This window comes from Camarhynchus parvulus, chromosome 4, assembly GCF_901933205.1.
Source record: "Camarhynchus parvulus chromosome 4, STF_HiC, whole genome shotgun sequence".
Classification (NCBI taxonomy): domain Eukaryota; kingdom Metazoa; phylum Chordata; class Aves; order Passeriformes; family Thraupidae; genus Camarhynchus; species Camarhynchus parvulus.
In genome coordinates, this window is record NC_044574.1 from 49,464,072 (window position 1) to 49,491,265 (window position 27,194).

Sequence of the window (27,194 nt, forward strand, 5' to 3'; positions counted from 1 at the left end):
GCCATGGTCTGGGCCAGGGGGAGAGCAGGTGCTGCTTGGCTGAGATCAAAGGTAAAAGCCACCTGTGTATTACCAAGCGCTGTAGGACAGCCCCAACACAGTTAATTTCAATCAGCGTGCATAAAACTGTTGTTTGGTGGAACAGAAAGAACAAATCTAAGAATATGTGCCCATATCCATGACAAGTACAAGGAAAGGACCAAACCCCAGTTCTTGCACACCCTTCCTGTGGGGAGGCCCACCAGAGCCACTCTGGAGTGCATGCCTTCACAGGAGTCTTGAGCTTTCCAATTTTGCTTTGATGTTTGCCACAGGAAGTGGCTCTTGGGTGCCAGCCAGGCCGGTGACCTCATGGCCCCAGGGAGCAGCACCCAGAGGGATGGGGACCTGGAGGGCAGTGCATGCTCTGCCCCTGCCTCCAGCATCCCAAAACAGCCCTCACTTGCAGCAAGAGCAGAGGGTGCCCAGGTCACTGTCCCCACCAGCAGGACCTGCAGGTAGGGAGCCAGGGGCAGAGGCTTGGCACGTTGCCATCACCAGTTTGGTAGCTGCCACAAGAAACCCCTCCAGTGGCTCTCCAGGGGTTGCTGGCACCTGTGGGCTCAGAATATCCCAGAACCAAAGAGCACTGCCTCTGACAGAGATGCTGGGGTCTCCCTGATCCCAGAAGGGATTGTAGGAATGGCACTTGGTACCCACTCACTTCCTTCCTTGGTGCACTCAATCCCTTCTCTGGACAACTGATCTTCTGGTATAGAGTGAGGACATGCCCTTCCTTTGATCCATCTTTAATAAGAAAATACATCAGGGTTCAGATAATAATTCTACTATGGGTATGTTTACAACCACTGGTTTTAATACAGTAAACAAACTTTAAATATGCAAGTTTGTTTATTAAGACAGGCTACACAGAAGGTACACGTAAGGCATTGCTTCCATTTGGATTGTCTGTGACCCTCTAATTTTCTTGAAAAGCAGCCATCTGTCATATCAGCAATGTCCTTTTCGGACAATTTCTATATGCGTATGGTCTTCACTGCAAACAGAAAAAAATATATTAGAAGAGGAACACTACTTGAATTTTACAGACACATTTTATAAAGTGGACTCTCTCGTTTCTTTCTATGTGTTCAATTAAATGCAGTGATGCATTAATTACATCACTTACTGAAAGCATCACCACAAAGTAACCATGATGCAAAAATCTATGAAATCACATACACAGAGTGAGTAACCTGCCACAGGCTTTGTTACCTATAAAAACTGGATAAAACCATCTGCAAATCTGAGAAGAACTGTCACACCACATGACAGATCACACCATGAGGACTAACGTGTCCATTACAAAGCATTAATACAAGTTAAGCTTTGCAGTCTGAGGCGCAAACCAGTTCTAATGCTTACAGTATGTCCCCCTTTCACATGGGAATTCAGTGGGAAGGGTGTGCATCCTGATGCACCTTGGCATCTGAGGCTTTGCTAAATTTTGAATGTGTGGTTCTCTGAATGCTGGAATCTTCTTTAACGAAATTTTAGCCAAGTACCCTTTAGTTTGGAAACACTGGTTTGTTTTTCTTGCAAGTCCTATACACAGTATTTTGGAGTGCTCCATTTACAAATCTCAATTTACCAGGCAAATGCAGACAGAAAAAAAAAACAGAATAGAATGCAAATTGTCCCAGATGATCAGTTTGTTTCCTTATCTTAATAGAATCAAGCTGGTTTACTCGTCATGAAATTTAAGAGACTTACGTTTTCCCAAAAGCAGGGTTAATCTGTACTAGTTAGTAATAGTTTTATCAGGGATCTTTTAACCAGAAGGTAGTGCCAGAAGGCAGATACGGAATATGAAAGGCAAAATCAAGGCCAGGGGATGTAAAAGGACTGGTTAGGATGTAAGGAGTGGTTCTGGCTGAAGGACACCCTCACACTAAACCCTGCAGAGACACCTCAAGCTGCTGCATCTACTTCCAAAGAGCATGTGTTGCTGTCAGACTAGGTTTAAACCAAGATCAGATGTTGTCATTGCTACTGGACACTGAGTGTGGAAGAGACCTGGGATTTGCATGTGAGCACCACTTAAGAATAGATTAAATCTGAGCTTTAAAAGAAAAATATAAAGGAGGAAAACTAACTTTGGTCTTACAATTAAGGGGCTTCACTACAGAGCCAGGATGGGGAGGGTTTGTGCTGCACCTTTGCTCCAGGTGTATCATGTTATCATGGATCAACTGCAGCAACCTCTTCAGCAGGACTCTATAGATTCACACAGGGCTCTCCAGGTGCCCACACATTTCTTCACTCTATAGATTCACACAGGGCTCTCCAGGTGCCCACACATTTCTTCACTCTATAGATTCACATAGGGCTCTCCAAGTGCCTACACATTTCTTCACTCTATAGATTCACATAGGGCTCTCCAAGTGCCTACACATTTCTTCACTCTATAGATTCACACAGGGCTCTCCAGGTGCCCACACATTTCTTCACTCTATAGATTCACACAGGGCTCTCCAGGTGCCCGCACATTTCTTATAGATTCACAATTTCTTCACTCTATAGATTCACACAGGGCTCTCCAGGTGCCCACACACATTCCTTCATGGACAGTACTGTCTTGGCCATCAGGAAGTACAACTCTCTCCAGGAAGTCCCTTCATGGGGTTAAATATGGGCTAGAACAAACCTGCAAGATGGCCATTGAGAATCACTCTAAGTTAATTGAGAAGTGACTGTTTTGTAATTTAGTACTGGATGTGTCCCTATATCTGTTCTGTATCACCACATTACACTATTTCAGCAACTAGTCGTGCAGCCTGCTAAATGGGGCAGAAAAATCTCTTTGTTCTGTCTTCCTAAGTGTGACAGACTGTACCTTAGATTACTTGGAGTGGAATGATCATTGCTTATGACTATGGACTGTTTTTCAAAGCTGAAATTCCTCCAATAAAGCAAAATGTTTTATCCGTGTTGTGTTTGTGCCAAGTCAAACACTTTAGAACAACAACTCCAGGCTGAACTAGAAGGCCCCCAAATATGCCAACTACTGAACTATAAAAGAAAAATGATCAGGAGAGTATCTGGCCACCCTGTGTCCCTTCAGACCCAAATACATGTTTCTGAGCATGTAAGAAGACAGCAAAAAAAGATGGTTAAGACAGAATTCTATCTTGTGTTTATAACTGGATTTAATCCCATGTATCACACAAAACATGTACTTTACATCTTATACTAAAAAGACATAAGCCTCATTACTAATTACTTAAGGAATTACTTAAGGAGTTGAAATAAGCAGCAGATTTGAGTGGAGAACCCTTTGTTATGTGTGCGATGCTGTATTCAGGAATCTGCATCCATCTGGAACTGAGGGATCATCCCTAAAAAAATGAAGCATTCCAGAAATCCTAGAAAGGCTGGATCTCAAAGCCCATCCTTCTGTTCTGAAAGGATTAAATATACTGTTTAGGTTGTGAGATGCTTTCCTGTCTGTATCTCCACGATATGGATTTGCACTCTCTATGGGCAATACTCAGCACTTCTTTTTGTCTTTTACTGTACTAATTTCACTCCATCTCTCCAGATCTCTAGGAATTTTTATAATATGCTGCACAGATCACCATATCCATGGCATTTTGCAATTTTTATTATATAAAATATGATAGGTCTTTCAAATGTAAAATGCTGATCACTGCTTTTGAACCACAGCATTTCAAACTTCTGTGACTTCATCCTTTAACAATTTCAGCTGAATAACTATTTGTCTGCTTATGTGAATGTCAAGTGGAGATAATGTAAACTGCCTTATTAATGTCATGCACCAATACTTCCGTATCCTCCTACTCTGTTTGGCCAGTTATTGTACCAAAAAACTAAATCTCATGGATTTGATCGGATTATTTCTGACAAATCTGTATCTGCTTTGTTTACATTCCCCTTTACCTCTGGCTATGTACAAAGCAAATCACTTAATAACTTACTCCAACATCACTTGAGGCAGGAAAGATGGGTAGGCTCCTAATATGTAACATTCCAGAATCTCTTTTCTTCCCTTTTAACAGATTCTGCTGTGTGTGAATTTTGATTACTTTTTTTTTTTTTTTTTCCCTAAACTGTAGGTTTATCAATTCTCTTTGCAATTTGTCACTTGCTCGGGTTGTTTGTGGTGTGCTCTGGTGAAAGTGTTACCAAATTCTGCAGATTTGCATAGCACATTTCAGCACTTTCTTTACAACATTACCTTAAGTGTCCTTTGATACTTTTGTCACTTTCTTTATTTTGGCCTATATTTCTTTTATCTTGGTAATTTGAATTTTGTAGATCGTCTGGTCAGAATTAATCTTTCCTCTGCCCCAAAGTCAGAAACTCCTTTCAGCCTTCCCTTTCTTGAGATCTATCTGTTCACAGGTTTGTTTCTGTTATTCTGCTACTCTCACTTGTATCTTCTGCTGGAAACAGAAGATCTTTTGTTTCATTAATATAAATTGCCTTTTACCATCAAAATTTCTATTCACAGCAGTTTCTCTCAGTTTGTACTGAGAGACTGCTCTATAAAGGTTTCCAGTCAATTGTAATAGGGAGTAATAATGCTATTAGATACCAGTTCTCTGTGTTTTCAATTTGTTTTTTAAAAAATTAAATTACTAACAAATAAAATACCCTCTTCTCAAATATCAGGCAGTCTTTTTCTTCATTTTTAGACAACCTGACAGCAAAATAATATTTTCTCCTAACATTTGGCATTCTTACTCTTGAAGTGAGAAGAAGTACAGGAGATTGGATCTTGAACATAAATATTTTATATGTAAAGCTGCATTTTGGGTGGGATCTTTCATGTTTTCTGGTGGAAAGTGTGAAAGGGTCTGGTATGACATTTATTGGCATTGTATGAACATGACAAGCAAGCTCCTCTGAGATGGTCCTTCTCAGGAAGTACTAATACAAATATTCAGTACATCCAGCTGACCAAATTCAATCAAACCCGTTTACAGGTACCACAATAAAATCTGTTGCAGCGGATTCACAGCTGAGAGGACACTGCTGAAACTGCAGTGCAACAGTGCAAATGATCCAAAGCCAGTAAATTACCTAGCAGTTATCTGGAATGTCAGGGTGAATGTTCTGCTTGCATGTAGGGAAGGGAAGGACAGAACTGACTACCTGTTAGCCAGGCAGAGCACACACTCGTTTCCGTAGGTCTCTCCATCAGTGCCACAGACTGGATGGTAGTCCCTTGGACACATGTGGTTCCCATACTGAGCGCAGTTGGGCTAGGGAAGACAGGTACAAGAGAAGCCAAAGTTACGCCATTTGAAACAGGTTTCTGCTCAGCTTCTGAAGAATCCTGGCATGCACAGAAAAAAGGTGTCCAACGGGAGCTGGCACAGCATTTTAAAGTACCACATTATCTTTCATGCTCTTTTGGGAATTTATCACTCGAGGCTTGGCTCCTGCTGCCTGGCACGGCTTAGCTGTGCTGTCAGGATTTATGTGCGTCCCACAGCGCAGCCCCTCCGACCTCTGAGCATCAGCGGGACACACGGACAGCGAGTGCCCATGAAGGGCAAGGCAGACTGAGATGGTGAGAGATGGGCATCGCCAGGGCGAGTGTGCTGCGGAGCCAGCAGCGTCCCGGAGGCCCCAGCTGTGGGGAGAGACCCCTGCTCAGGGCCGGGGCTCCGGAGCCAGGGCAGGCTCACACCCCCAGCCTGGGGTCCGTGGCCCTGGGGAAGGGGCCGGGGGCAGCGGGAGGCCTGGCTGGAGGCAGGGAGGGCAGCGAGGCCGGCGGCACTCACCGGGTAGCTGGCCATGGCTCCGGGACACGACAGGAGACCTGCGGAGAGCGAGCAGCGTTAACGGCGCCGGTCCCGCACGGATCCCCCCGAGCCCCGCGGGACCGGCCCCGGCTGTTACCGGCCGCACGCTGCCCCGTCCCGGCACCCCTGACCACTCTCCGTCCGCTCCTGGGACACCCTGACCAGGCGCGGTCCGACCCCGCCATATCCCGTCTAGCCGCTGTCCCGGTCCCGGTCCCGGCCCCGGCCAGCCGCCGTCCGGCACCATCCCGTGCCTGTTCCCCGCCGTGCCTCCGGCTGGCTCCGGTGCCCACCCCCGGCTTAGATCCCGCCGCCGCTCCGCTGAGCCAGCCAGGGCACGGCACCACTTCAGGCTCCCCATTCCCTGGGACGGCACTGGCCGGGACACGGTACCAGCCCATCTCCCACCTCCCCGGCACCGGCTCCGCTCCCCTCCCCGACCGCCAGCGCCCCGGCGCCGTGCGCGGTACCGGCGAGGAGGACGGGCAGCAGCAGCAGGACCGCCAGCGGCCGCGCCATGTCGCCACCAGAGCGGGGACAGCGGGGACAGCGGCGGCGGCTCGGGGCGCAACGGCCGCGGCAGCGCGGGAGCCAACGGGGGGCGCGGGGCGGGACCGGTACCGGGCGGGGCGCGGGGCGCGGGGCGGCCGCGGGGACGCTCCCGGCTGGGATGCCACGGCGGGGACGCGGGGTAGAGTTCTGTAGGAGCCGCCCCAGGAACAGGCTCACGGGGATGGGAAACTTTCCCGTCAGAGCTGGGCAGCACAGTTAATGGGGGGCGCCGGCTGGGATTCCAGCGTGCCCCAGGCTTCCCTCCTCGGCCTGAGCTCGTCAGGGTTGTGCTTGGATCGCAGTGTCTCGGGCAGTGCAGGGACGTTGGAAATTCGCACGCAGTGCCGTGCGGCTCTTCAGGTCAGAGGCCCCGTCTCGTCATAAAGTGACAATAAAGTGACATGAGATGGCTTCTCCTGAGCTGTGAGTGCGCCCCTAACAGAAGGAACAGAAAAGCTGTTCCGGCAATAAAGCAACCTGCCTGCCTCCAAAGGCGTGAGAATCCATACGGGAAAGGCTGGAAAGCCTTGGCATGCTATCCCACCAGCATGGCTGGGTGTCTCGGCAGCGCTGCTTTCCAAAGACTATCTCATCTGGCGGTCACTGATAAGAATGGTTAGCTTTTCAGGGCCCACAGGTTGGCTTTGCACAGGGTCTGGCTCTGCAAATGTTTTTTATGCAGTTTCCCAAAATCTAGGGTATGAACTTGTAAAATGGCCTGTGCTTCTATGTATGATCTGAGATTAGACCTGTCAAGTGTTTTAATATGTCCCACACAGGTACATACACAGACATCACATACACCTTTTCTGTCTTGTGTGTCAACCTCTGAGTGTGTCAACCCTTTCAAGTATGGCTTTTTTTCTTTCTAGTGTGCCCTGCCTACCTAGCACCATAGGGAGGTTATTATCTGCTTAATATGTTCTCATTCCTCCAGGTAACCTCTGCAAGCTGATTGCAGTTTCAGATTTTCATTCTGTGCACACCTTTGTGATTACTGCCCAACACAAGGCAGGTTTCATGCAAAGGCCCTTGGCTTGGCTGTTTCAAGCAAGATGCCTAATCAGAACGTTTTGTGGCTGGTGAAGCATGCAGAAGGTTATTTCTCTCTGCCCAATCTCCTTCCCTAGCTTTCTCAGCTGTCTGTCCCAGTTTTCCCTGTTAAGCCATTTGAGATGAGGATGTCTTTCTGTTACCTTGTTATTGGTGGGATGGTTGCTGGGTTTGCCATCCTGGGGCGAAGGACTGTAAAGGCTTAAATACTGGGGAATTATGCTGGGGTGGGTTTCCTTGTTTCTTGAAGGTGTGATTTTTCAAAGGGAGAGGGGCCAGCTGAAGGTGAAGAAAGCAGAACCATGGGGAAGGTGAGGAAAGCAAACTCAAGGGTAGAAGTTATCTCTTAGGTTGTGAATCTTGTAAGTTCCTCTAAACAGTTAAATTCCAAGCTCTTGCTCAGAAAAAAAAGCCTGAACAACATGAACCAAGTAAAAGCTCAGTGTTCCACCTGTAGCTAGCCCAGACCAGCTTTCTTTCTCCTGAACAACTCCTGCACAACAGGCACTAAGTGGGTGTGTACTGTCATTGTGTCTCCTAAGAGAATAGCTGCCCTATAAAAAATGTTCTCTACACTGATGTATTTTCCAACATGTTTAATGTTAGTTCCATGATCATCAATGTGTGGCACTTGATCCCAAATAAATGGGATGAATGGGACCATTTGGGTAAACATCACTTCAGTTGCCTTTCTCTGACAGTAATGAACTCAGTCATAGCCATGTGTTCTATCCTGGAGAAAATAGGGAAAAGTAAAATAAAGGTGCTCTATTGACTCTCAGTGTGACAATCATATTTGAAACTGGTGCCAGTCTCCTCATATCTGAAAGCATTTTGTTTCACTTACTTATATTTTTCTACTGAGAGTATTTAATTTTGCCTTATTTAAGTAAAATTTTAGAGACAAGTCTTTAGAGAAGGGAAAATTGTAGAAATGAGATTTTAAACAGAAGAAAAGATAACTTACAAAATTTTTCTTCTGGCAAGATTGAGTATTACAAGATAATAATTTTCTTTCATAAATTATTAAGAACTGGAGGCAAGGAAGAGTATAATTATGCAGAGAGCTTCTTAATAGCTTTTGTATTCTGTTAACACATTTCTGATGCAAATGCTGAGTCATTGGAAAGGAAAATTGCAGAATTATTTGCATATCTCCTAGAAGTTATCTTGTTAAAATCAGGTAGCTGATTAACAAACATGAGAGACAATAATGAACATAGAATATAGGCTGCAGGGAACAATGCATAATTAGAAGTTACATCCCTACAGAGAAGGTCTGTTTCTGCCTTATGCTCAGTGGAATAACCCTCTGTGCTTGGAAGGTATTTATTTGGACTTCAGTCAAACTCTTCCGGTGCTCTGTGGCCTTGCTGCTGTCCAGTGAGGGCTAGCCAGGTCTTTCTGAGATGTACCTGCTGCACAGATTGGCACTGATCATAACCACCTCCAGGTGGGGTCTTGTGAGAGTGGAGTAGAGCAGGAAAATCACCTCCCTTGACCTGCTGGCCATTTCTCTTTTGATGCAGCCCAGGATACGTTTGGCTTTCTGGGCTGTAAGTGCACACTGACAAGACATTGTCCAACTTTTCAACCACCTGCACCCCAAGTCCTTCTCCACAGGGCTGCACTTTACATCCATTCATCCCTAGCTGATGCTCATTTTTAAGTCTCTTTGTGTCTATTTGAGTCTATTTGTGAAAATCTGAACTTTCCCCATACTCTTGGTGTTTCTTGGAAAGAAAATGTGTTGAAGACTTGTGGCCTTTGAAATCTTCATCTTTGGGGATTTTCAGGACTCAGCTAGACAAGATTATAATTTTGTTGATCTACTGTTGCCAGTGTCAGGGGGGTAGAGACCCAAAGGTCCCTTTCTACCCCCCTTCCCAGGGTTTAGGTGGCATGGCAGGTTGGAAATGAGCTATGAGACAGCAGATCTCAGCATAAAGTTTGTTCACAGTCTCAAAGAAAAAAAAAGAAGAAAAAAAAAGAAAGAAAGAAAAAGAAAAGAAAAAGAAAAAGAAAAAGAAAAAGAAAAAGAAAAAGAAAAAGAAAAAGAAAAGGAAAAAAGAATAAAGGAAGAAAGAAAAAAAGGCTGTCTATCACCTCATCTGCTTAAACAGGTACAGGAAGAAGTCCAGGCACCAGATTGGGACTAAGGAACTGGATTTTCTGCTACCTCTATGATTCAGCAGTGTGGCATGAAATATCCTCTTTGCCAAAGGTTGTGGTGGATGCTAAAGGTTTAGACTTGGAAGAAAAAAATAGAATTGCAAGGTAAGAAAGCATAGGTGGCCTTAAGAGCATGAAAATTCCCACTTGAGCGGGTCCCTGCAGGCTGCTGCAGGCAGGAAGGCGGCACACGGCTCCTGTTTTCTCTTGGCCATTCTTGATGGCATCTTGGAGAGCAGAGGCTGGTGAGAGAGAGGGATGCTGTGGTCACACATAACCTGAAGTTAATGTTCTCTGGCAGCCCCCAGTCATTTGGAGGAGGGTGTTAAATCCACTGTAGCAGCAGGACAGAGCACCTGATGGCCTGTGCTGCTGCAGGCAGTCTAGAAGGACACAAGTGCTTGGGCACACTGCTTGGGCACGTCCCAGCTGCACTTGTGCCATGTACATGTGAATCTGCTGCCATAAGTACAAGAGCTTGTCTTTCCATGTGAGTAATTGCAGGGCCAAAACCAAACAACACAACACAGGATAAATCAGAGTGCTTCTGAGCAGCTTTTCAGCACGCTGGTCTGGGGTGGCACTGCTGAAAGCCTCTTTCCTAAGGCACTGGGGGGCTCCTGCCTCCTGTGAGACTGGAATGCCCTAGAAATGGTTTGGCACTTGCTTACTGGCTGATTCTGCCAGCTTGAACCTGCACAGCAGCAGGGCAGAGATGGACAGAGGGGATAGAGCTGCTTTTTCTAACGTTTTATTCTCCCTGACAAAGATTCCTGCAGGGAAGAAGTTGGCAGCACTGAGCTGCAACAGGCTTTTGGTGTAAGTCTGGGTTTGTTGTGTATAGGGAATTGGTTCCCATTGACAAGCTGTCTCCCTGACCAGGCCCTGAGTGCTGAGCTGTGGCATCACCTCTAATTTTGGTAGACCCTTCCAGGTTGTTTCCATAGAGGCTGGGTTCAAAGGTTCACAAAAGGATGTGGAGGAAGCTCCTCATCTCATACACTCCCTCACCCCCTCACCATCCTGTCAAGTGGCATTCCCATCTCCACACCACTAAGAGATTGCTCTGGGGGTCCTCTCTGTCACACACAGCCCATGAATCATTCCTTTCAGTTGTGCTCCTACGTTTGCAATCCCACGTAGTCCCAAAGACAGGATCCAGGCCTCAGGGATTCAATTATTTACACTCCAGTCAGTCTTTCCATCCTTGATCCCTCTGTGCCCATTCATTTTGCTCCATCATGTGCTGTTCTCCGCTGTATCAGTCACAGATGGGCAATTTATCCTCTCCTGTTTCCCACATGAATCCCATCTATCACCTGCCTGTCTTTGAAATTAATTTACTGGCTGGTCAGCTGCCCACCCTGTGTCCGCGTCTGCTTCCCACCCATGTGCAATGTGGGGGGTGCTCACTGAAGGGGGGTGGCTGCAGGTGCTGCAGTGTTCTGTGCCCTAAGCAGCATTGCTGACCTGTGGGACAGGACTGCTGCATGTGCTGTGGGACAGTGGGGAAGGGGCTGCAGGGGGAACCCAGGCATTCCTGATCTGCTCATGCTGTCAGTCACTGTCACAGCACAAAGCAGCAGCCTTGTGCCTGCCAGGGAGATGTGTGTGTATTGCTGCCATGCTCAGGCTTGAACAAGGGCTTTAGGAGTCCCTGGAGGCTTCAGAAAGCTCCTGAAGGCTGTCCTGATGGGCAGAAACAAACATAGTTTTCTTTTTTCTCTCTCCTCCAGAAGTTCTTTCCTGCTGTTGTTTTCAGCTCAGTTAAGCACATCTGTCTGCTTGATCTGTCATGGACAGGTTTCCAGGTGCTGGCTTTGACTTCTGCTCTCTGTGTGCTAGTTCAGATGATTCATGGCAGAGCTGGGCCACCATCCTGCTGAAGGGGACACACTTTGTCTCATTGATTTGCCTGGGATCATAACCCCTTTGGAGGGAGGTGGTTTGTCCCAGGGGCATTTCTTATGTCAAAAGTTTTATCAAAGAGCAGAAACTTTCAAGACAGGCTGTAAAAGCTGCTTCTAACTGCTTGAGATGTTAAAGGAGACAAGGTTAAGGGAACCTACCAGAAGGCTGCTCAGCTTTTTCTGGGTGCTAAGGCTAAACCCAAACCCCATAGATGACCTGCAGCTATAGAGGGCCAGCCCAGCTGGAGGGTCAGCAGAAACTTTTTTAATCTGTGAAAGGGCAGAGGCTGTCCCTAGGAGCAAAGCTGCAACTGCCTCAGTACAGTGCTTGAAAGTGAATTGATCCAGCAGTACTTGTCTTCCTTCCGTATGAGAAGACACTTGGAAAAGTCAAAGGCATCTTCTTTAATGCCCACTTATTTATCATAGAGTGGTTTCAGCCAGGGCAGTTCCTATGCAGATCTGCTTTCAGAGGCAGCCTCACACCCTCTTCACCCTCCAGGAAAAAGCTCTGTGAGTGGTGTGATCACTTAAGAAATGTGGTCCCCATCTCTGTTCCAGCAGAGCTTCCATCTAGCTTCTAGTTGAACAGAAAACCCTTGGGCTGGGTTTGTAGGATTTTACCTGACCCATGCAGGGGGAAAGGGATAGACAGTAGCTCTGAACAGAGGAGAGGGAGGGCAGGTGGAGGGGAGGAGGGGACGTATGTTCAACATCTCAGTTTTCCCAGTGCCTTGTTTATGCAGTGCTGTGCCCTGAGCATGTTTCATGGCACTCTGTGCTCTCTCTGACCCCATAAAGAAGGGTATTCTTATCTTGAAGAACCCACTCAATGTGCTTTATGGTCTCTGGGAGTGAGGAAGAACTGCAGATAAGGATTTCACAGTTGGCTGGTTTATCTCAGTCAGGCTTTGATGCCTGTCCACCTGATGGATTGCCTGGTAAAATGGAGGATAAAAAGACCTTTATTCACCAGGGAAGATGATGACAGCTTGGAAATGGAGATGAGTTTGCTGCAAAGATGGCAGGCACCACTGCCATGAAGGCTCAGTGCTGCTGAAGGCTGTCCCATCTCTGTGAAGGCCAGTGACAGAGGCACCACTTTGCCATGTCTGGTTGTGTCTCACTGTCTGAACCACTGCCAGCCACCACTTTGGGCTCTGTATTTTCATTAAAAACCTGCCATCAGTCAGGAGAGGAGAACAGCAAAAAGGAGGAGGCGGTGACAAAGCCTGGGACTTGTTGGAGGCACTATTTCTTTGTGGTTCTGCTGGATGGAACACCCTCTAAAGTAAGGAATCCCCAAAACACTGCCTGGGCTTGAGAATGATTGTTGCCCTGATTTTTTAAGATTTTCTAAGCCTTCTGATGTTTACATTCTTGTAATGAACTTTCTCACTCACTTGATGTAAATAACTTATTGTTTTGCATTCTTTTATGGAGGAGGAGAAATTTGATGGACTGTTGGTTTGTCCAGTGTCATTGGAGAGGTGGCACTTTCACCCTCCAATCCACTGTCACTTTTGGAAATCTGTAAATGTTGGAGTCAGAAATTAAAAAGTCCCTTTTTACCTTGAAAAGAGCAGCATGTCTGCGTCATGTTATCTCATGTCCTATAGTGACAGATGATGGAGGCAGGTACATCTCAGCTCTGTTTCCCTGTCATCCTTCTATGGCCTGACTTGGCCTGTACTCCTCCAACACAAAGCTGTGATTTCTCTTGCTCCTCTTGCTTCTACATTTGTGTTTTGGCTCTGTTACTGCAGAGCAGAACCACAGTTACCTGAACTGCTCTGTAGTTCAACACAAGAGGGCTTGGGGCTGCCCAGCCATTATTGGAAGTGTCATGCTTTTGCATTAATTCCATGCCATGAGCAATGTGAGTTTAGGAGCTGCAAAAGCTTGATAGATTTTTGTCTATCAGTGATTTCAGGCTCTGCTGAGCCCAGACTTTTCCGGTCTATGGGACACAGTTAAATTGATTTTGCCCAATTCAAATTTTCCGTAGTGAGAATGGCCAGATCTCATCCGTGTCTTAGGAATCTCCATTTTACAAGATTCAGGTGATTTCTTCACAAGAGATTTTAGTGACTTAGAGTGGATGGAAGGGTGCAAGAGGAACCTGACCAAAGTAATTGATCCAAAGTAATTGATTTGGCTGTAGCTGGTTAGTGAGGCAAGGGCTGGCTGGAGGTTTGAGGACAGTTTTCCCCTCTCCTGCCCTGGCTCAAGGAATCTACAGGCTTGTCCTTGTGCCATGTGGTGGCAGCCTTGCACACGGTAAGTGCTCTGTCTTGCCTGCTTGCATGACTGGTTTTGTTTGCAGCATTTTTTAGGGTGAAGAGCTCAATGGTCCATTTACACTGTCAGCTGGATAATATGGTGCTATAATGTAGTGGTCTCATCCTCACAGCATCAGCAGTGCAGAACTGCTTCTGTTCCTTGCTGGGCTGGAGACATCTATAACTCAGTGTGAAACTGCCCGTTCCATCGGGCTCAGTGCTTCCACATCCACTGTCAGCGCTGCAGGCGTGACAGGGCTGTGCAGGAATGAGGGCATGAGGATGTCTGGGGCATGTGAGATCTCACCCAGCCATTCAGATCCTTGCCTGGCAGTCCCAGAGGTTTCCAGGAGCTGTGACCAAGGACTGGTGGCAGGTAGAAAGGGATATTCCGAGCTGACTCTCTTCCTCTTTCCCCTGCTAATTCACATAGGATTTTTCTGTTTGTACTGTGTCTCACTCTGAGCCCCATCTGGGAGGGCTGGAATCTCCTGCTCACAAGTGTGCCTGGGCTGGTTCTCGAGGGGAGGAAGGGGACAGGTGGTATTTATCTTGATTGAGCTGCAGGGTTGTGTTTGGCAGGGCTTTCCAGCAGCAATAGCTGAGCAGGTTGTGGGCATACTCAGGAGTGAGTCACCAAGTAATAATGACAGTAGGAAGCAGAGAAGAGAGATGCTTCAGGAGTTGTTCAGCTTTTCCTGCTGGGAGCCAAACACAGGGGCAAGGTTTACTTGGAGTGGCAGGAAACATCTAAACTGAAAGGTCAGCTGAGGTAATCTGGGGACATGGCTCAGCTGTGGTCTCTGTCTCAAATCCTCTTGTATGCCTGTCACCAGATGATGTGGAGACTTCCTGGCAGATTAATATGATGTTTCAGGAGAACTTCCTACCTGTCAGCTTCTCTAGCCACCACAAATCTCATCAGACTGATGTGGCAGTCCTAAGGGACATTTGCTTCAGTGTAAGCTGGCTGTACTAGAAATGATCCAAACCCTTCATATTTAAACAGCACGTACTGCTGTAATAAAAGCACCTGCATGGAGATGGCACTTTGCTGAAAAATGGTTTACACCTCACTGAGCTCCAGCAGAAAGGAGGGGTGCGATTTGCAACATTGGTTTTTACCATTAATTTTGGCTTTCACTGCCATTTCTGATCAGAGATGAATGTATGGGATAGTAATTAGTTAGGAAAAAAATTTCCTAGGCTGCATTCTGAAGAATACAAGACTACTGCTGTGTTTTCCCTCTGCAAGATATGCTGGTCAGGTTGTGGAATGAGGCAGCTCTGCTCCCTCCACGTTTGCTGTGGTTCTGATGTATGTGCTACACTGAGTCCTGGTACCCTGTGGGCTCATTGCCATTACTGTGGGATCCTGCAAATCCCAATTTTCCTACATTTAGAGACCCTTTTGCTTGCAGGTGCTGACCCCATGACAATGACCATAGTAGAAAAATCTACTGGTGAGTTTCCTTTTTGGTTTGTCACACAGAGAGGACCCTTTGCAGCAGATCTAATTTTGCTTTGGGCTTCAAGTGGAAGGCTTGGTGCTATGGGATGAGTTTGTTGTAGCAACCGAGTGCAGTGCTGTAACTAATGACAGGATAACACCACTGGGGACCTTGGGAATGGACTACAATTGCTAATGGCAGAGTTTTCAAGTGTGAAGGACAAAGAAGCTGTGGCCTCCTACTCATGTATTTGCTATTACTTTAGCAGGAGCTTTTCCTACTGGTGAGTGGCAAGTGTGCAAGCTCCTCACCCTGTGCTGTTGGTCCAGGATGGGATGCTTCCTGTTTTAACTGTGATTCCCATTTGTTCCTTGCACATTACCAGCTTTATCTACCAGACTCTGGAAGCAAACTGGTGATTAAAGCTGAGGTTGCCCCTGAGGACTGTGGCTATAGCACCTGCAGGAGAGGCAGGGAGTGACCTGGCATGTGGAGCAGCCCACTTGGGAAGGCTTCTGACATCCAGCATGTGGGAAACCTTCTTTCTCTGGATAGTTGTATGGAGAAGTGCAGAGCTGAAGCCAAGGCTAGATTACACCATTTCTCAGCTGTAATGCTCTGACCTCTTAAAAAGGCATTTTATTTTGAGTCAGGCCTGGTGTGTTGGTGTGATCAGGGCTATGGACATTCTCCCAGAGCCCTGTGCTAGAGAAGTTTTAGGAATGGTGGTGTTAACAGAACATGGCCTTTAAAAGTGGCTTTGGAAAGGGGCCATGGATATATTCTAAAAACACAACTCTGACTTTTTTGTTTGCTCCCAGTTCTGAGTCTGAGCAGGTGGTGACCATGGCTGCAAAGCCATGCGTAACAAGGCAAGAAGGACTGGAGAGAAGTCCCACATTCCACTATACTCCCAGAAGAGTCTGGGGAAGAAAGGCCTCTTGGAGTAATCTTTGTGGGAGATTCCAGTCACTGCCATCAGGCCAGAGAGGACAAGCTGAGCTTGCAAAGCCCCTGTGGGCATCCCTCAAAACCTATCACAACCAGGAGCCAAAGAAGTTGCCTTGGAAACTGTGACGAAGCTGAATTTGCGGGGAGCTCCTACCAGGTTAACTGGAATTGTAACGTAAATACCCATCCCACTTCTGGCATCAGGCAGAGCTCAGCAGTCCTGGGGATGCTCATCCCAAGCCACATCCTAGGCAGCTTTTCAGTTTCAGGTCTGCACAGCTTAGGGAACTTGAAGAGAGGCAAAGTTCATATCAAAGTACTTTCTCCCCAGGGTAAGAGTGAGGTCAGTGAGCTGTGCCTGTTCCTTGGTTGTGTTATCCTCTGAGAAAGATGAATGAGCCAGGCAGGTACATTTGCATTTGCAGCAGTGAAAGAAAGGGATTGTGCATGGAGTGGGAAAGGAGATGGACTGGAAGACCAAGCAGCTGATAAATTGCCTAAGGGACAAAGAGAAGTTACTGAATTATTTATATTTTTTTTTACACTCGCCACGGGCTAATTAAGGAATCTATGTAATGCTGGAAACCTTTGAATGTTTAATGGAAAAGCAGCTAATTAATTAACATTACAAATCATAACCATTAAGGAATTAATCTTTCATGAACTTAATTAGGAATGGTGAGTGAATGGGTACATGGGAGGATGACTTTTGGAATATGAATTATGGTTGTTTCTTTTCTAATCACTTCTAGTTAATGAAGACACAGCAACATTACTGAACAAACAATACAGAAGGGAACAAGGCTGTGTAATGATCCCAACTAGAAGTGATAATTGATTCATTTGTGGGGAAGGCTCACAAATTGGAAATGCTATTTGGCATGATCATTCTGTTGCTAGAGATGACCGTTTGCGTATGGCAATAAATGGCTAAATTGTCATTGCATAATTTTGCCTGCAAGGCAAAACTCCTCATTGGCTGAGCCTTTGTGTCCGGTTCCCAGGGCTGGTTGTGGTCGCTGCCCAGGGACCTCGGGAGTTCTCTCATCACAAGGTAATATGATGTAGATCAGAAATACAGTTTTTGAAAGAAGAAAAATTGTCACAGTGCTTTGTGAGGATTGTACAGAAAGAGATTGGAAGGTCTGAGAGGACTGCAGTGGTCTGGATCAGGAGACTTCCCTACATGGCATTTCCCTAAGGCTGTGTGCTGCTCAGTCTGGATTCAAAAACTCCAAGTGATGATTCCCAGGATGTTCAGATCCACCTGGGAATTCCAGACTATTTAAAAATGTGTCTCTCATTTTGCGCCTATATTGGGGAACAGCTTCCTCTTGTCTGACTCCCTTCTGCTAAACAGAGATCCTCCCTACACCAAGGTGGTGTGACTGTGTTAGGGGTGGTCCCAGTGGTGCCAGGCAGAGCCTTAAGTGAGCAAAAAACTTTCAAATGAGGTTTGGAAAGTTTTCTGGCTTAGTTAATGAGCCCTGTTTCCTGTTCAGTGCTCATTTGGGGATCATTCTGCTAATGATTGTTCTTTGGCTTGGCAATCAGACAGAGTGAGGGTAAAGACTCATTTTGGATGGGGGAAGAGACAGATCTTAGAGGGATTTACCTGGAGAGCACATGCCAGTGGAGTTAAACTAATAGCAAATGCAGGGAACATTGGCCCTCTATTTTTATCTCTGGCATGAGCGTCTGACATAAGGTTCCTTCAGGCACTAGACAACAACAAAAATCTGGAACAAAAGCTAATAAACACCCTCCTTTCTTAAAATACAACTTAAACTACATGGTTTAACTCTTCTGACAGTGCTTGCTAGATTTCTCTTTCATTAAAGAAGCTCTTTAAGAACCTTGTTCTCCCCTCATATTTTTTTTAATGTATTTACGTTGGTTGTTCTGGCCAGAGAAAATAACCTATCTCAGAGGCTGACACAGTTAAAGAATAAAGGATGGTTACGAACACCACTCTTCACTGAACTTTCCTTTCTGATGCACTTGGAGCTGGGTTGCCTGTCTGCACAGACATGTTTGCACTCTCCCCTTGCTGCAGAGTAGGAGGTGTGTTTTCCAGATGGAGGTGGAAGAGGGCACAGGATGTTGTCAGGGTTTTGGTGTTCCAGGCTCCTTTTGAAGGTCCCTAGTCTTTGGAATTCAGGGACATGGTGTGTAGTACTTGTGCAGTGCAGTGAGATATCTGGAAAGAGGTACTGAAACCAAAGAAATTCTTTCCAGGTATCTGGAAAGAGGTAGTGAAACCAAAGAAATTCTTTCCAGGTATCTGGAAAGAGGTACTGGAACCTTTAGGTGATGAGTGTTGAAGTGGAAAGAAGACAAGCTGGCCATGGACCCTGCTTAGCAGAATTCACTCTGATTTAGTGCAGAAAGCCCAGCATAGACAAAAAGGGGTGGCTCTTACATAATGGCAATTAGAGACCTTGCAGACTGAGCATTTTGGTTTGTTCTGATAATGGGCCCATCTATAAAATTCAGATTTAGCTCTGGCATGAGTGCTGGGACTGTTTCCCCACAGAACTCATACCTTTCCTAGAGCAGCCTGTGGCTGTGGAGATCATGCAGTAGCCCTTGCATTGCTTTGTGTGTGATGCCTGGGAAGCAGCCAATGCCAGCACAACTAGCAGACAAGCAGGGGTCCAGGGTGGAATGAGGCAGCACTAATTTTTTCATGCTGGGCTCGCTGGGCTCGCTGGCCCTACAGTGAGGGAAGGCTGCAATAGACTTCAATTCATTCAGATAAATAATGAAATAAATGAATGAGAGTGACTTCTATTAACATGGGGTTTAGGGTCCTACAATTTCTTTGTGAATTTGGGCTTTAGATATTAGGCAGAAATGGATGTTCACATCACTTGAAGGGATAGACCAGCCCCAGGTGCTCTTTATGGATTTTACTAAAAGGAAAAAAGTGAGCAAGTATATGCTTATCAAGCACATAATTAGGCTAATTTACTGCAGTTTCATGAAACTAATTAAAGAAGAACAAGACAAGGATGAAAATAAGGTCACAATTAAGACTGAATCTATAAATCACTGTATTCAGCAATTTAATACAGCAAGTAATTTAACTGAATTATGAGTTTGGCATAAGAAAGAATTACTTTTTGTGTAAATCCTATTCAGGGATAGGCAAAGGAGACCCATCTCTATTTGAACCAAAGCATACAATTCATTTGCTCTCCTGGATTAATGCATTGACTTTGCTAGTGAGAACTTGAGGGCTTGATCCATTGTGGGCAGAAGCCTGTAGGATCTGGGCGCCAGCTCTGCTCTTAGCCCCCTAGCCCCTCACCTGGGGATGTTGCTCAGTGCAGACTGCTCTGTGCCCAAAAAAACTCCCAAAAGGGAGGAACCAACATGCCTGTCCAGAGCAGTTCCATCCATGACAGTTCCATTCAACACACTGCCCTTGAATATCTCTGTGTTCATGTGGTTTTATTTTGGTCCTCGTATCCCTCTTCCAAGTCTATGGAAATACAAAAGGGCTTGTTCACACCTTCCTACAAAGACAATGACAAAATCAGTTTGAGCAGCAGGTTTAAGCAGTGGTCTTTTTTGATCACTTATATATACTGACAAACTGGGAGAGGCACACCCTCGAGAATCAGAAATTGCCAGAGTCCTTTTTTGCAAAGGAGAGGTGCAGGTATATTGAGGGATTCCTTAATGGCTTCAAGTGTTGTCGCAGAAACCAAGAGATCATTTTGAGATACAAATTTTATTCTGAAAACTTTGGAAATGTGGCTTGCTTCACAGTTAGAAGCAGGATTTTAAAAACTCTTATGTATTCTATGATGAAATTAAGTGTATTGAATACATATAGATTTATATTCCTTTAAAGATTCAACAGCATGCTCCAAAATCACCAAACTCACCAGACAGCAAAAAAAAAGGCAGACTAATGCAAACCATTCCACCATAAATAAATTAACAACTGCTAAAAAACCCCCAAACAAACTTTTCTGTGTTGAATATCCTTCTACTTTGAATTCCAGAATTCGAAGGAGTGGAAAACACCCTAAAGTGAAGTGAGCACATCTTCCAGGGCTGATATATAATCTCTCAGTATCTTCTTCAATGTATTTCTGCTGGACTGTTTTAAAATATTAACTCTCAAAGTAAGGAACGTTGCTTGTGAGATTTTAACTGTTGTAAAAATAGGTTAAGTTTATCTTAAGGTATTTGACTGTCTCATGGCATTACCTTCTATCAGCCATCCCAGTGCAGGACAAGTCTGGGGTGACTGGTGGGGCTTACTTCCCTTTTGACATTTCAGGATTTGCTGCTGCTTGTGCCAGTCTTTCTTCTCTTATTGCATTATTAAACATTATGTGGGAAAGATAATATGTTAACAGTAATAAAGCCCTGATGAACTGGCCAATTCCTTTAGTAGCCAAGTATTTAATTTTAAGTGTTTCTCTTCATTAAGAGGTCTTCAAGAATTGCAGCGTAGTAGATTATTTTTCCAGAACACTTGAGATTATGTCCTTATGGCAAATTTCACACAAAAATGAGTGAAAATTATATGAACCATCAACTTTTAATAGTTATACCCTGCTCCTAGTGATTACCTACAGCTCTGGCTTCATCTTTCCCAGACTGACACTGCAGTGGAAGATTCTCATTGACCTGTGTGTTGGCAATAGAACTGAGGGTACAGGAGTGTGTGTGGTGCTGACAGCTGAGAAGCACAGGCAGAACAGCCAACAAAAACAAGCCAAGTTTGAACAGTAGCCAATGTTATCAGAAGGAACTAAGGAACTGGAAGCCCAGGGTTTTTTCTCAGCCAGCACTGTGCAGCACCTGAGAGGTTTAGTCTGGCTAAATTCCCAACTCAAATACACCTTCAGAGAGGTGGAATGACCTCGGAAAATGTGAAATTATATAAAATAATTTGTTGTTAATTGTCTCTTAGCCTTGGAGTATCTCAAACTTCTTTCTAACACAATGGGATTGAAATGAAAAGAAAAAAAAAGGAAAAAAAAGGGCAGATTAAGGCTCTGCAATCTGATGCTTTAATAAAAATTACACTTCTGTGTGAAATTGGAACTGTCAAGGAGCAGTGAACTCTGTAACTGATACTGCATTGGGTGCATTCTGACCCAAGCACCAGCTCCTTTGATTTCAACAGTTACTGAAGATTGCTCTAGTTTTAAATGAGATCAGAGATACAGAAAAGCTTTAATGTTTGTCACTTATGTGTCTTATTAATACGAGGCATATCTCTGAAATAACGTGTCCCAGAAGAAGAAATACTCAATTGTTTGTTCCCGTTTATTCTTCCTCTGCAGGCAAACGTATTGCTAAGACAGAGATGAGCGCAGTGATGGAACTACAGGTAAGTGCCATGTTACTGCGTCAGAAGAAAAGACTTGCTCCCATGTCTGGGTTTATGGAGAGCAAAAATAGCTGCAAATCAGTCTGTCTGTCAAACTCACCGTAGTTAGGAAATGCCTGTGAGTTTTCAGGAGGCTCCTACAAGGTTTAGTTGGTCTTGAAGCTACAGTTCCTGGAACCCTGTGATTATGCCAGGCTTGCTCCTTGCTTTAGTTGAAAAAAGGTGAGTTTGGTTTTGAAATTGCAAAGGGAAAACTGAACAGAGAGAGGTGTAAGAAATCTTCTTTCAGGATGTTAATGAACACTTGTTCAGTGCATTGCCTGATGGGAAATGCTTAGCAAAACTAAGCATCAAAGATCATAAAATTGGTAACTTTGTAGAGAATTCCCAAATATGGGTGCATTTTAAATTTTGTGATTCTTGCAATGGTAAGAACTGACATGGTTTTTAAAAAACTCCTCTTTCTCTGCTGGTCACTCATCTAGTGTAGGCCAGGGTAGAGTTTGCTCTGTTTTGTGCTCTGCCAGCTCCTTCAGCTTTGAATCCAGCTGTCATCCCCAGGGCTTCTCCACCCAGGACTGCCTGTGCTCTGAGGGCTCACAGCTTCTGCATGGTGTGAAACCTGGTTCCCTCCTCTTACCTCTCCTCTGGGCACAGCTTCCCCTTGCTTGTAGCCACACCAGGAGCCCTCTGCCTGCTGGCACAGTCTCAGCTCAGCAGCTCCCAGCAGCACGCACCACCCATGGTCAAGCCCTGCCCTGTGGGAATCGCTGCCAGAGTCAGAGGGATGAGGGAGAGAGCACCAACAAAGATTCCTGCGAGGAAACAAAGCTCATGTGTGACGTGCAGGCAAGGTGCTGGGCCTGAGCTGATCTGTGTGTGTGCTGACAGATGGTCTGACTTGAAATACTCTCTCCAAATTCCATTAAGCCCCGGGAAGGCAGCGGGCAGCTAGCAGCCGTGAGGAAGTGAGTGGTTTCTTATTAACCAGCCCCCACGCTTCCCAACCCCTGCTAACAGCAGCTGGTGGAGTGTCTTTTCTGGATGTCAGTTATCTCTGTCCATCTGGCAGGTACTTTCAAGCCTGCCAAGATGAGTATAAATAGAAAGGCTTTTAGGGAAGAAATGGCAGACCTCCACTGCAGACCCTGTATGTGCTGGGTTTTGAGGGGTCTTGGTGGCTTTTGCTTCAAAGCAGTGTTTTAGCATGGATGTTTTAGTATTGGCATGGATGAGAGAGTTTTCTTTAAAAAGAAAATAATTACTTTCTTCAAGAGAAATTTTTGAGGCTGTTGTCTTGCCTCATTTTCAAATGTTGTAAAGAATGACCCTCAAAGCTAGATGAAAGGTTTCTTCTGATTTTATTTTTTTCACCAGAGAAATAAAGACTGAGGCAGTGGTTCCAGATTAGGATCAGAGGGACAGATTTTTTTTTATTTAGAGCCCCAAAATGAAGATTAAAGGAAACGGAATTTGCGTTTTGTGGGATTTGAGCAATGTTGCAACCAGAATCTTGTATAAGCACCAGCAGTGTGCAGTATTAAAAAGAGAGAGGCCCCATGGTAGAGACACTTTTAATGCTCTTCTCTGCCCACACCTTTCAGGACATCATCTGGAAGAACACCTTGTTTTCAGGTGTAGATCTGCTCTTGAACAGACCACGCCCAGATTTGGCAGTAGTGGTCCAGCGAGGCTGGAGTGTTGGCAGGTAAGCTAAATGTCACTGGGTTGAGAAGGATGCTGGCCAGAGATCTTGGGTTCTGAGTGCGGATGTAGCACTTCAATTCCACCTAAGCATTGCAGTGCCTGCCTACATCCATTGCTCAGTGTAACCCTCTGTTGTTGTTATGATTACTCTGAATTCCTCCTAAAGACTGTGGGGGGATGAGCACTTTGTCTGGTTCTGACATGGGCTGCTAAAGTCGGGTGAGGTAATTCCCTTCTCATATCCAGTCCCTAACTCAGAGGGGAGACATGAGTTACAGATGTTACAGCAATGGAAGTTCAGGTTTTATGATGGCAAGACAACAAGAACTACCTTGTGAGCACTGGTGTTTCCAAGTGGCTTTTTAAATGGATATTCTTTATGATAATGCAAACTGGGAACTCGCTAGTACTGATTTTCATGGCTGACAATGCACAGGGAAAAGCTGAGTTTTGCCTTTTTGGCAGAAAGCTATGTTGGCTTTTCCTGGCTCAAGCGGGCAAATAGTGGTGGGAAAAGTTGGGAAAACCATGAGAAAAAGCAGGAGGGAGTTGGAAGATGCAGCTTAACAAGATGAATACAGATCCCCTTCGAGTGGGTGGCAAAAACTAACCCTTTTTCATCTGACTGAGTTGACTGCCCAGGCAGTCAGCGCTGGCCCCCCTTCAACGGAGAGCACACTGTCCCAACCATTCTGTGTCAGCCAACAGATAATTGCTGTGTACTCATAAACTGTATATTTCTTTACTGTGTATGGGTATTCTTATTGTGGTGACAGTTCCAGGGCGCAAAGCTAATCCTGAGGGCTGAGGTTTAGGTGAATGATGTGAATATCCTTGTGATTTCTCTCAGTTGCCATGAAAATATTTGACAGAATAATTTGTGTTTTCTAAAGTGGACAAAGTGGGCTTCTTGATAGTAAGTGCTGAAATAGAGCATGCCCTGTAGCACGAGCTTGTACACTTCCTAATCTTTCAATCAAATATGACTGTAAGATGTTCTTTCCTGATCATCCATGTCAATCATATCCATTTCTCACAAAGCTTGAGGATCTTAGTGGAGCAGATAACACCACAGGGTAGTGATGAGATGTGTTTCAGGACTGGCAGCAACATGGAGCATCTTCTCATCTCATGAGAACAAGTGAGTAAACTGTCCTCACACTCACCTTTAGTAGTGTCTTTGGCTTTAAATATCTGACCTGTGGTAGATAGGTAGGTTTTATTTATCCTCCCTCTGTATGAAATATTCCTGGTCTCCTCAGAGTCTCTGGTACCTATATGCCTGTCAAAACCCCACAGTGTTTATCAGGAGCTGTTTTTCACTTGGGATACCCATGCAGCTGTTACGCTGCTCTCTGCTGGGTGAAAAGATAAATCCTGCAGCCAGAGAAGGCAAATCACCAGCTTATTTGTTTATTTCCAGTATCATCTTCTGGAGGCTGAAGGCGTAGCAGGGGGAGCAGCCGTGCCGGCTGCTTGCTCTGCAGACTGCTTGTGATGCTGCCCGTGTCGGCGGCACGGGGCCAGCCGGGCTGCCCTTTGGCACTGGGGCTGGAGGATGGATTGGATGCCATGTGCTCTCCGTGCTCCAGGGCCCGGGGAGCTGGCTCGGAGCAGCGCTGGGGCACGCTCCCAGGCACGCGCTCGCCTTCCATGGATCCAGCAGGCTGCCTGCTCCCGTCTGTCTGTCAGAGCTCCTGGGCTTCTCTGGGCAGCCCCTGCCAGGACGGCATGAATGAAACTCTGGTAATTACTACAGCATGACTTCACAAGAGCCATATTGCTGGGGTTCATCACCAGCTCATTAATTAAATGGTTGCCATGGTGACGGTTGCCTTGGTAGCATGAAATCCTTTCTCCTCTTTCCCCCCTCCTCCTCTCCGCTTCACAGGGTTTCTCATTCATAGCCTTGTGTTTTACATGAATGAAACCAGAGGGAATCACGGGGCTTGGCAGAGAGGTACTTGAGGAAGGATAATGCCTGTTTTCCACCACGCCTGTCACCTTGTGGGCATGAATGAGCACTCAGCCCTATGCCCATATTTTGCTTTTCATGTTTACATAAAATCTGCCTCACAGCCATCGTGTTTGTTGCATTTGTTGCTTTTAGGTCAAATCCTGATTATCCCAAGCACCTGTGCTATTCTGGGGTCCTAGGACCGGCTCCTCTCATTTTCACAGCTGCAAGGGAAGGAGTGGGCACTTCATTTGCAGTCCAACTGCAGAGCCTTGGCAGTCTTCCAGAGCTGAGATTTTGCCCATGTGGGTTTTCTGTGCTTGATTAAATCACAATATTTCCTCTGGCTCTGAAGCCAGAAAGCACCATTAGCTCTTCTAGACTGGCCACCTGCATAGTCCAGATCAGGGGCTCCCTTCCAATGGCTTCTGCTTTGTGCCTGAAAGCTTCTGGTGGAGCTGTGATTTCCTTGTCAGAAGACGTCTCATCTTTGTATAGATGTTACTTGTGATGGCAAACACTTGTGCTGTGGTAGTTTTCCAGGTGTTTAACCACCCCTTACTGTTAAGAATCTGCTTCCCCAGCGTGCTTGGTGAGTCTTGTTTGGCATTACTTCTCTTTCATGGTCTTTGATTGCCTGTGGGCACTTTGTTATGACACCTAGCAGCTCTCTTCTTCACAGAGTTTGGATCCTTCCTAGTCCCCATGGATGCAGATGGTTGGTTGGTGATTTGCCCTGAGTTCACCATTCTGCCCACATCTCACTGTAGATATTTAGAAAAGAAAGTGATCCTCAGTGGGTAGCAAAACATGTCTGTATTTATTTCACAAGAATGTTTTTCTTGTTCAAAGTATTCAAAGTAATAATATGGATGTTTCAAGGTTCAAAAGAAATGTTTTCAGAGCACAAAATTGAGAGTATGCAGTTTGTAGAACTGTGAGGAAGCACAGCCTGTTGGGACAGTGTCAGAGGAGCACACAGGTCCCAGAGCCTGAAGTGACCTTGCCCATAAGGGTGTTGGGAGTGGTCACTGGTGGGTGCTGTCCTTTGAGCCACATCACTGGGAGCGCCGCAGCTGTTATGGGCCAGAATCACACCTGTAGTGTAGGAATGTTAGGTTGGTTTCATGATGGGGACTCTGGAGTTCATCTTTCTCCCTGACCCTGTTTTATATAAAAGTCTAGACACGTCATTAGAAGTGGGGGCAAAATTTAGCCCATGGGATGGATTATCCCTTGCTCTTTACTACCAGGCTTCACCCAACTTTGTCTGAAGCGCTTCACCATGGCAGTGCTGTGAAGGAGGTCTCTCAAGCAGATGGAGCTAGGGGCTGAGCAAAATTGAAAATCCATATGTTTTTGACTTGGCCCTACCCAGAAATGTGAAAAATTGCTAGGGCCGTGCATCAACTATGTTTTTTCCCAGCCAAAATGTGTTCTCTCTGACTGCGTGTCCTTTCAGACATGCATAAAACTTTCCTGAAAGTGCCATAACAGCTGGGACACCATTCAAAGGACAAGACCTGCCTGTCTGGTAGCTCACAGCTGTCACACATGGCTGTGTTGGTTTTGATGTAAGGCTTTTGAGCACAGATATGAGAACAAGCAGAGCCAGACCATATCTCTATTGTATTTGGCTGCCAAAGTGCTTTCAGCCCATCTGAGGGTAAAAGAGGGATCCCAGTTGTCCCACTGCCTGTAAGTTACTGTATGAGTGACCAGGAAATTCTTGGCTCTGTCTGAGAAAATGTCCTGTACTAGAGAGGGAAAAACTGACATGGTTCTGGCCTGCCACTTTGTAGGTTGTTACTTGGTTTCTCACTGTGGTTTTCCTTCCTCTTCAGTTTTCTGCACTAATTTTGTAATAACAGTTAGCGCTGGATTTCATAACACAGACATACAACATGCAATTAGAAATTGCTTTGTGTGAAATAAAGTAGCTGTGAGTCATATCCAGACAAGTGAATTATCTGTGATTATTCAGCCA

The 27,194-nt window shown here is 45.6% G+C and overlaps 1 protein-coding gene across 1 annotated transcript; it reads right to left on the reverse strand.

Moving 5' to 3' along the window:
* Positions 1-990: 990 nt before the first annotated feature.
* SPINK2 (serine peptidase inhibitor, Kazal type 2) lies at positions 991-6,332 on the reverse strand. The gene is made up of 4 exons (XM_030948322.1): positions 6,284-6,332; positions 5,793-5,830; positions 5,158-5,267; positions 991-1,036 (listed from the first exon to the last, which is right to left on the reverse strand). Exons 1-4 carry the CDS (start codon positions 6,330-6,332, stop codon positions 991-993), a joined length of 243 nt encoding a protein of 80 aa, XP_030804182.1.
* Positions 6,333-27,194: the final 20,862 nt, after the last annotated feature.

Excerpts from the sequence above, each read along its gene's own strand:
- SPINK2 (XM_030948322.1), bottom strand. The coding sequence starts at position 6,332 with ATGGCGCGGCCGCTGGCGGTCCTGCTGCTGCTGCCCGTCCTCCTCGCC. Across the intron at positions 5,831-6,283 it reads GCTGCCCGTCCTCCTCGCCG|GTCTCCTGTCGTGTCCCGGA; the intron begins GTACCGCGCACG and ends CGCTCTCCGCAG. Across the intron at positions 1,037-5,157 it reads GTGCTCTGCCTGGCTAACAG|TGAAGACCATACGCATATAG; the intron begins GTAGTCAGTTCT and ends TTCTGTTTGCAG.